Source organism: Plecotus auritus, assembly GCF_963455305.1.
Source record: "Plecotus auritus genome assembly, chromosome: 1".
Lineage (NCBI taxonomy): Eukaryota > Metazoa > Chordata > Mammalia > Chiroptera > Vespertilionidae > Plecotus > Plecotus auritus.
This window is the reverse complement of record NC_137770.1, coordinates 72,612,327-72,622,106: the sequence shown is the minus strand read 5'-3', so window position 1 is coordinate 72,622,106 and position 9,780 is coordinate 72,612,327. Positions and strand designations below refer to the sequence as shown.

The following is a 9,780-nucleotide window of genomic DNA, read 5'->3' as shown; positions in this document are numbered from 1 at the left end:
CGGAACTGCAGCGGGGTGTTGGAAGGAGAGGCTTGTGTTCAGCGAGGCCAATCCACTACCCCACTGGTCTCCAGTAGAGACGCGTCCGCCCCAAGCAGGGAACCGCAGCTGCACTCCCGGTTCCCGCCCTCAGGGGAGGACTGGGTCCCGGCCCCGCCCCGCCCCGCCCCGCCCCGCCCCGCCCCGCCCCTTTCGCGGCGCCTCTTTCGCGGCGCCTCGCGGCGCCTCCCCGTGGTCGCCCGCGAAGTTCCTGCGCCCCGCACGTGAGGTTCTGAGAACCCGGAAGTTACGTTGTAGGCGCGCGTCCTGGGGGCGGGAGTCAGCTGAGCTACCGGGGCGAGGTTGGGATCACCTGAGCTCCGCTAAAGGGTCGGAGATCTCTTGGCGGCGGGCGTGGGGTGCAGGACTGCGTCAGATTCAAGGGGGAGCGCTCCTGAGCCATCTCGTTCTATAAGGCGACAGCGAGAAGATCCTCAGGATTTTAAAGAGAAGGAGGGCGGCGGATCGCCAGGGTCTGTCAGATCGCTGTGTAGGCTGGGGAATTGCAGGCTCCAGTCGGGGCAACAGGGATCCCTGTGGGAAGCCCCGTTGTAATCCCTGGGGTGGTGAGTCCCGAAGCCAGGCACCATGGCGTCCATCCTGGATGAATACGAGGACTCCCTGTCCCGCTCGGCCGTCTTGCAGCCCGGCTGCCCCAGCGTGGGCATCCCTCACTCGGGTAAGGAAAGGGCGGGCGCCCTCTCAGCTCTCCTGGCACTTGCGGGGGACGAGTGGGGAGGTTGGCTCCAAGAGCTCTGGTTCGCCTCCTGGGCGTGCAGTTTGGGTCTAGGCCCCTGATTCTCCTCAGGCTCTCTTGGTGATGGTCGAAGTTTGAAAGAGCAACAAGAGCAGCCGCGTGATCTAGGCCCTGCCACTAGGGTCCTTCTAAGAGGGAACTGGGACCCAGATAAGGAAGTAACTTTGCCTGCAGGGCTGCAGTTGGGAGAACTGAGAATAGGCTTCAAGATTCACCTGATTCTGTGCTTTTCTCGAGGGCCTTTCTGGAGGTGGGAGGAAGAAAATGGGGAAAGAAACTAGTGAAAGGAGGATGTTGTTGGAGAAGGAGGGATGGTCCTAGAGCTAACTTTGTCCCTGAACAGGGGAAAATGAAGTATTGTAGGCCTTTGCTAGAGCTGGGTGAAGCCTGGCATTGAGGAGACATTTTTGCAGAAAGTAGTACAGAATTGGCAGAGGGGTCTGAAGTGCTGGGGGTTTTGAGCAATGGTAAAGGAATGAAGTAAAGCCAGAGAGAAAGCAACTTCAGTTTGTTAACCAGCGGATTGGAACGGTTTTCCCAGGTTCCCTGTACCCTCATTTTTCTGGAGACTCACTGAGAGCATTACTGCATGGGCAGGGAGGAGGGGAGAGAGTGAAGCCAAATGACTAGTTGAGCTGGGGTTGCTGGGCCAAAGATTGATAAGGGAAAATGCCCAAACCACCCCTCCCCATAACCATTGGGAATAAGTACATCATGGCGTAACAGCATCCCAGGGGTTCGAAGAATCAATTCCTCACTCTGTCAGAAGTGTGGGAAGAGCCCAGGACCCCTAATGCAAAGGTGATTAGCAAACTACTTGACATATTGGCTTGTTAACCAAGGCCCTGGGTAGGAATATGTTGGGAAAGTGAAGGGGAGCACTGTTTTGTTGTTGTTGTTAATCCTCACTGGAGGATACTTTTCCATTGATTTTTAGAGAGAGTGGAAGGGAGGGGTAGAGACAGAGAGAGAGACATTGATGTGAGAGAGACACATTGATTGGTTGTTTCCCACACGCTCCTTGACCAGGGCCACTCCCTGACCAGGGCTAGGGATCAAGCCTGCAACCGAGGTATGTGCCCTTGACTGGAAAGGGACCTGCAACCCTTTAGTCCACAGGCCAACATTCTATCCACGGAGCCAAACGGGCTAGGGCAGGAGCAGTTTTTGTTGTTGTTTCTTGCCTTTCTTCCGTCTCTTCCATAGCTAACCCTTTCTTTGCTTCTCACCTGTAGGGTATGTGAATGCCCAGCTAGAGAAAGAAGTGCCCATCTTCACGAAGCAGCGCATTGACTTTACCCCTTCCGAGCGTATCACCAGTCTTGTCGTCTCCTGCAATCAGCTCTGCATGAGCCTGGGCAAGGATGCACTGCTCCGGTAAGTGAGGGCCAAAATATATAGGAACAGGAGTGGAATGGTGATATTTTGGGACTGTTAACTAACTCATGCCTTTTTCCTTCTCTGGGCAGGTGAAACAGGGGATTTGGAATTTTCAGGAAATATTCTTCCCAAAGAGAACCAATGTAGTGTGGTAGTTAACAATAAGGTAGACCTGGATTCATATCCTGGCTCTACTACTTGCCAGCTCTGGAATCTTGAGCAAGTCAGGCAGTCTCTCTAAATGTGTCCCTTCATCTGTTAAAGATAACACCAACCCACCAATTAGTCACATGGATCAGTGGAACTGTCTAGAATCCTGAATAAATCCACTCTAAAGGGAAATAATGGTCTGGCTGGCGTGGCTCAGTGGTTGAACATCAACCTATGAACGATTCCCAGTCAGAGCATATGCCTGGGTTGCGGGCTCGATCCCCAGTGTGGGGGATGCAGGAGGCAGCTGATAAATGATTCTCTGTCATCACTGATGTTTCTATCTCTGTCTCTCTTTCTCCATTCCTCTCTGAAATCAATAAAAATATATTTTAAAAAATGGAAATAATGTATCTTAATAAATCTGGAAATAAATTGACAAAGGTATTAGCAAATTTGTTTATCTACCTGGAATAACCACCTGGGATAAAACAGCTAAATCTCTGTATCACAGAAATGAATTCTAGGTGAAATCCTTATCGTTATTTAAATATAAAATATAAACAATGCATCTTGGCCCTAGCCGGTTTGGCTCAGTGGATAGAGTGTCAGCCTGCCAATTGAAGGGTCCCGGGTTCGATTCTGGTCAAGGGCACATGCCGGTGTTGCGGGCTCAATCCCCAGTGGGGGGGGCGTGCAGGAGGCAGCCGACCAATGATTCTCTCTCATCATTGATGTTTCTATCTCTCTCTCCCTCTCTCTTCCACTCTGAAATCAATAAAAAATATACATGAAAAATAAATAAATATATATAAACAATGCACCCTGGTTGGTGTGGCTTTGTTGGTTGGAGTGTTGTCCTGTCGTCCCATGCACCAAAAAGATGGCAGGTTTGATTCCCGGTCAGGGCACACACTCAGGTTGTAGGGGTTTCATCTCCAGTCGGGGCGCATACTGGAGGCAACTGATAGATGTTTCTCTCACATCAATGTTTCTCTCTCTCTCTCTCCTCTCTCTCTCGTTCTCCCTTCCTCTCTCTAAACATATTCTCAGACGAGGATTTTTTTTTTTAATATATTTTTATTGATTTCAGAGAGGAAGGGAGAGGGAGAGATAGACATATCAATGATGAGAGAGGATCACTGGGCCACATCAGGCAGGTGAGGATTTTTTTAAAAAGAATATTTAATAAATTTCTACGTTCTTTGGCTGAAGGAAGGTCTTCTTACTTAAGCTAGAAAATCCAGATGCCAAAAGCAAAAGATATAATTGATTGCATAGTAATTGCTATTGTGACAAAACAAAAAAGCATATGAATCAGTTCAAGACAAAAGATGGTGGGAAAATAATGTTTTTCCACATGACTAACAATCTACATCCTTGTTTCTTAAAACGCCCTTACAAATTAATAAGACAATTTAGTAGAAAAGGGAGAGCAAAGAATATAAACAAGCAGTTCACAGAAGAGGAACTCCAAATTTCCACTAAACATCTGAAAATATTTTTAACTTCTGGGAATTCAAATTAAAATAACACTAAGATGCCATTTAAAAAAACCTGTCAGATTGGCAAAAATTAAAAACAGTAATATGTGGTGCTGGTGAAGATGCACAGAAATGGACTCTCATACATTGCTGGTGAGAGTATAAATTGCCACTATCTTTTGGAAAAATAATTGGCAATGTCTGTTAAAATTTGAAATTATAACTGACCCAGCAATCCCATTTTGGGGAATACATAACTATAGAAAAAAAAAGTACCAGTCTGCAAGGATATAGATTCAAGGATATTGATTGCAGCATTATTTATTTGTTTGTTTGTTTGTTTGTTTGTTTGTTTATTTATTTATTTTGTTAATCCCCATCTGAAGATATTTTTTCCATTGCTTTTCAGAGAGAGTAAAAGGAGGGAAGGAGGGGAAGAGAGAGTGATACATTGATGTGAGAGAGACACATCAACTAGTTGCCTCCTACACACACCCTGACCATGGGCGGGGAACAAACCCACAAATGAGGTACGAAGTACATGCCCTTGACCAGGAATCGAACCTGAGACCCTCCAGTGCCAGGCTAGTGCTCTAACCACTGAGCAACACCTGACCAGGATGATTACAGCATTATCTCTGGTAGGAAAAACTGGACATGAGCTGAATGCTTATCAGTTAGAAAATGATGATTAAATTATGGTTCAGCCATAAAAGGAATATTATGCATTTATTAAAACGAGTTAGAGCTGTATTTTTTGACTCAGTGAATGCTCATGAAATATCCAAGTGAGAAAAGCAAATTATAAGTTAATGTGCACAAACACTATATTATAAATATGGAGAAAGATGTTAGCATCAGTTTTCTCTGTTGGGAATGACAGGTTTGAGAAGAAAATCATTAGCTTTTTATTTTTTTTTAAATATATTTTATTGATTTTTTTACCGAGAGGAAGGGAGAGGGATAGAGAGTTAGAAACATTGATGAGAAACATCAATCAGCTGCCTCCTGCACACTCCTTACTGGGGATGTGCCTGCAACCATGCCCTTGACTGGAATTGAACCTGGGACCCTTTAGTCCACAGTCCGACGCTCTATCCACTGAGCCAAACCGGTTAGGGCTAGCTTTTTCTTTATACATCTTTACATTGATTTCTTTAGTTAGAATGAGCATATAATTAGAAAAGAATCTAATAAGGGAAATATAATTCAAACAGGAGTATTTCTCAAGGTTATTATGAAGATTGATTAAGCTCTTGGCATGGTGCTTGATATATACAAAGTACTCAGTAACCATTAGCTACAATTTGTTGTTCATTTTTTACCCCAGGAGTCTGGGATACCCCTGCTTATTTTCCTGGATGCACTGGAGGTCTGTTGAGTAGAGGAGAAAGATTTCTGCTTAGTGGACTTCTCAAAATGAGGTTCGGGAATTCTCAGCTGAGGGTTGAGGACCCTGCCTATGTTTCAGAGTTCCCGTGGGATTGTATTCAGAGTTTTATGTGTATATGTAGATTTCAGGGAAGAAAGGCTGTGGCTCTCATCAAATTATAAAGAGGTCTGTGATTCGAGAAAAGGATCTGCCCTCCTCTTGTCCTGACAGCATTGACTTGGGCAAGGCAAATGAACCCAACCACGTGGAGCTGGGGCGCAAGGATGATGCCAAAGTTCACAAGATGTTCCTGGACCATACTGGTAAGTGGTGATGGAGGTCGGAGATGGCGGGTGGGGGTGGGGCTGAGGTAAGTCACTGCCTGGGTGGATGGGATCTGAGGGTGGTGGGGGCAAGGAGGAGGCTGAGGGTGGAATAGCAGCAACCTCCAGGGTGCCATGCTCTCCCCTGTTCCAGGCTTTCACCTGCTAATTGCTCTGAGCAGCACTGAGGTCCTGTATGTGAACCGTAATGGACAGAAGGTACGGCCACTGGCACGCTGGAAGGGGCAGCTGGTGGAGAGTGTGGGCTGGAACAAGGCACTGGGCACCGAGAGCAGCACAGGCCCCATCCTGGTTGGCACTGCCCAAGGTCAGATCTTCGAAGCAGAGCTCTCAGCCAGCGAGGGTGGGCTTTTCGGCCCTGCCCCAGATCTCTACTTCCGTCCATTATACGTTCTAAATGAAGAAGGGGGCCCAGCACCTGTGTGCTCCATTGAGGCCGAGCGGGGCCCTGATGGGCGCATCTTTGTTATTGCCACCACTCGGCAGCGCCTCTTCCAGTTCATAGCCCGAACAGCAGAGGGAGCTGAGGCACAGAGCTTCCTGGGGCTCTTTGCTGCCTACACTGACCACCCTCCCCCATTCCGTGAGTTCCCCAGCAGTCTGGGCTACAGCGAGTTGGCCTTCTATACCCCCAAATTGCGCTCTGCGCCACGGGCCTTCGCCTGGATGATGGGGGATGGCGTGTTGTATGGATCATTGGACCACGGGCGTCCCGACTCCCTGCTGAGTGAGGAGCGAGTCTGGGAATACCCAGAAGGGGTAGGTCCTGGAGCCAGCCCACCCCTGGCCATTGTCCTGACCCAGTTCCACTTCCTGCTCCTGCTGGCGGACCGGGTGGAGGCAGTGTGCACGCTGACCGGACAGGTGGTGCTGCGGGATCACTTCCTGGAGAAGTTCGGGCCACTGAAGCACATGGTGAAGGACTCCTCTACAGGCCACCTGTGGGCCTACACCGAGCGGGCTGTCTTCCGCTACCATGTGCAGCGGGAGGCCCGGGATGTCTGGCGCACCTATCTGGACATGAACCGCTTTGACCTGGCCAAAGAGTATTGTCGAGAGCGGCCTGACTGCCTGGACACCGTCCTGGCTCGGGAGGCTGATTTTTGCTTTAATCAGCGTCGCTACCTAGAGAGCGCCCGCTGCTATGCCCTGACCCAGAGCTACTTTGAGGAGATTGCCCTCAAGTTCTTGGAGGCCCGACAGGAGGAGGCTTTGGTTGAGTTCTTGCAGCGAAAACTGGCCAGTTTGAAGCCAGCCGAGCGTACCCAGGCCACGCTGCTGACCACCTGGCTGACAGAGCTCTACCTGAGCCGGCTCGGGGCTCTGCAGGGTGACCCAGAGGCCCTGACCCTCTACCGGGAAACACGGGAGCGCTTCCGTGCCTTCCTCAGCAGCCCCCGCCACAAGGAGTCGCTCTTCGCCAGCAGAGCCTCCATCCACGAGCTGCTCACGAGCCATGGGGACACAGAACACATGGTATATTTTGCTGTGATCATGCAGGACTACGAGCGGGTGGTGGCATACCACTGCCAGCATGAGGCCTATGAGGAGGCCCTGGCCGTGCTTGCCCGCCACCGGGACCCCCAGCTCTTCTACAAGTTCTCGCCCATCCTCATCCGTCACATCCCCCGTCAGCTGGTGGATGCCTGGATTGAGATGGGCAGCCGGCTGGATGCCCGGCAACTCATCCCTGCCTTGGTGAACTACAGCCAGGGTGGTGAGGCCCAGCAGGTGAGCCAGGCCATCCGCTACATGGAGTTCTGTGTGAACGTGCTGGGCGAGACTGAGCAGGCCATTCACAATTACCTGCTGTCGCTGTATGCCCGAGGCCAGCCAGCCTCACTGCTGGCCTACCTTGAGCAGGCTGGGGCCAGCCCACACCGTGTGCATTACGACCTCAAGTATGCTCTGCGGCTCTGTGCTGAGCATGGCCACCATCGTGCTTGTGTCCATGTCTACAAGGTCCTGGAGCTGTATGAGGAGGCTGTGGACCTGGCCTTGCAGGTGAGCCCATGAGTCTTGACGCCATCTAAGGGAGGGGCCTGGGGAGCAATAACTTCAATGTTGAAGGGTTGGAGAGGTGACGGTGGCTAGGGTGTGCTGGCTTCCTTTGTGGAGAGGTGCTGTAGTATAGAGGCTAAGAACAGGGGCTCTGAAGTTAGGATTTGAATTCTGATTCTGCCACTTTCTAAGCTGTGTGACCTCAGACTAGTTCCGAACCTCTCTGTGCCTCAGGTTATTCATCCAGAGAAGGGGGAAGCACCCCAGGAGTGCTTCCTCATAGGGTTTATGAAAGTACTGAACAGGAAAAGCACTCAGAACAGTGCCTGTTGCTTAGGTAAGTTCTATATACACGCTAGCTGTTGTATTATGGTCACAATTGCAGAAAGACATTTCTCAAATCATGAGTTATTACCTAAAGGACTTATTGAATGTCTGAAGGTAGGGCCCCAAAATCTGAATTTTGATTATGTTCCCCAGGTGATTTTTAAGTTCACTAAAAATTGAAGCCCACCATCATAAGTAGCTTTTGCAGAGCTGTGAGGGGACAGGCCCACCACTGAGATAGGTTTCTAGCTTGGCTCCCAGAAGCTCCTTCTTAGGCCCAGGGTCTCCCTTGGCATCGGTCTCTCCCATAGTCTCTATCCTGGGTGGGGAGGAGGCTTGACCCTAACACTCGTGGTTGCCCCACAGGTGGATGTGGACCTGGCCAAGCAGTGTGCTGATTTGCCCGAGGAAGATGAGGAACTTCGCAAGAAGCTGTGGCTGAAGATTGCACGGCACGTGGTGCAGGAGGAGGAAGATGTGCAGACCGCTATGGCCTGCCTGGCCAGCTGCCCCCTGCTCAAGATTGAGGATGTGCTCCCCTTCTTTCCTGACTTTGTCACCATTGACCACTTTAAGGAGGCGATCTGCAGCTCACTGAAGGCCTACAACCACCACATCCAGGAGCTTCAGCGGGAGATGGAAGAGGCCACAGCCAGCGCCCAGCGCATCCGGCGAGATCTGCAGGAGCTGCGGGGCCGCTACGGCACTGTGGAACCCCAGGACAAATGTGCCACCTGTGACTTCCCCCTGCTCAATCGCCCTTTTTACCTCTTCCTCTGTGGCCACATGTTCCATGCGGACTGCCTGCTGCAGGCTGTACGGCCTGGCCTGCCGGCCTACAAGCAGGCCCGGCTGGAGGAGTTGCAGCGAAAGCTGGGGGCTGCTCCACCCCCCACCAAGGGCTCTGCCCGGGCAAAGGAGGCTGAGGGTGGGGCTGCTGCTGTGGGACCAAGCCGGGAACAACTCAAGGCTGACCTAGATGAACTGGTGGCGGCTGAGTGTGTGTACTGTGGGGAGCTGATGATTCGCTCTATCGACCGGCCCTTCATCGACCCCCAGCGCTATGAGGAGGAGCACCTCAGTTGGCTGTAGGAGGTTGTTGCCCCTGATAGGTGGGCAGGCAGTCAAGCACAGCTACTTGCCGGGTCTTAGGAAGGCCACGTGAGAGGGCTGCTGCTAGGCTATGGCTGTAGGAGGGAGTGGAGTTACAGCCGTTGCCCATGGGGTATCAGCTCTGAGTGCACCTGCCCACTGCTCATGCTGTTCTTCAGGGCTGCCTTAGAGCTGCTGTTACACCAGGCCATCAGCCTGCCTCCCAGCACAGGGCATTAGCTGGAGAGGTCACAGTTGTGATTGCCTTCCTATCCCCTCAGCATCTAACAGCTCGGTTTTCCTTTTCACTCTCGGCACACTTCCTGTTCAGCTTCTAGAGCAAGAGTACCATTCTTCCTTTTCACTCCGTGCCTCTTCTCTCTCAGAGGAAGCCCTCTCCTGTCTGCCCCCAGGTCCCAGAAGTGAAAAGACAACTCCTCCAAGTCCTGGGCATGGGGGGTGGGAAAGGTAGTGCTGATGGGTGTGGTCTTGTGCACACTGTTTGGTGTTCTGCTGTGAGGGGGTGCCCTGGGCAGAGGGCCTCATGGAGGACAGTGGGAGCTGGTGGTGGGGTGGAGAGCATTAAACTGTCTGCGTTGCACTAGTGGCTCTGGAGCTGGTGGCTTGTGGTGATGCTGGGCTGAGTGGGCGGGGGGCCCAGGAGGGGTGGGGGGCCGCAGGGAAGCTACCTGGGTCCTGGATGCTTTCGAGCCTTGGCCCTTGTGTCTTCACCTGGAAGTGTGACAGGATGATTTTGTCTGTCCCTCCCCTCTATCCTCTCTGATTCTTGGCTTCTGTTGGAAATTACCATCCATCATCCTGTTTGGAACAGGG

General features: G+C 51.3%; 1 protein-coding gene across 2 annotated transcripts; it reads left to right on the top strand.

Moving 5' to 3' along the window:
* The first annotated feature begins 308 nt into the window (after positions 1-308).
* VPS18 (VPS18 core subunit of CORVET and HOPS complexes) lies at positions 309-9,553 on the top strand. Of its 2 annotated transcripts, none has more exons than XM_080686029.1 (5): positions 309-718; positions 2,032-2,173; positions 5,414-5,505; positions 5,660-7,530; positions 8,221-9,553. In XM_080686029.1, the coding sequence occupies exons 1-5, from the start codon at positions 628-630 to the stop codon at positions 8,944-8,946; spliced, it is 2,922 nt and encodes a 973-aa protein (XP_080542155.1). In that variant the 5' UTR covers positions 309-627; the 3' UTR covers positions 8,947-9,553. The 2 variants fall into 2 exon arrangements, with proteins under 2 accessions (XP_080542155.1, XP_080542156.1); XM_080686030.1 differs by having other exon boundaries at positions 310-718; positions 5,325-5,505; positions 8,221-9,552.
* Positions 9,554-9,780: the final 227 nt, after the last annotated feature.

What these genes read in the sequence shown, in the direction of transcription:
- VPS18 (XM_080686029.1), top strand. Translation starts at nt 628, where the DNA reads ATGGCGTCCATCCTGGATGAATACGAGGACTCCCTGTCCCGCTCGGCC. An exon ending in CGTGGGCATCCCTCACTCGG is followed by an intron (nt 719 to 2,031) that starts GTAAGGAAAGGG and finishes TCTCACCTGTAG; the next exon opens with GGTATGTGAATGCCCAGCTA. An exon ending in GATGTTCCTGGACCATACTG is followed by an intron (nt 5,506 to 5,659) that starts GTAAGTGGTGAT and finishes CCCCTGTTCCAG; the next exon opens with GCTTTCACCTGCTAATTGCT.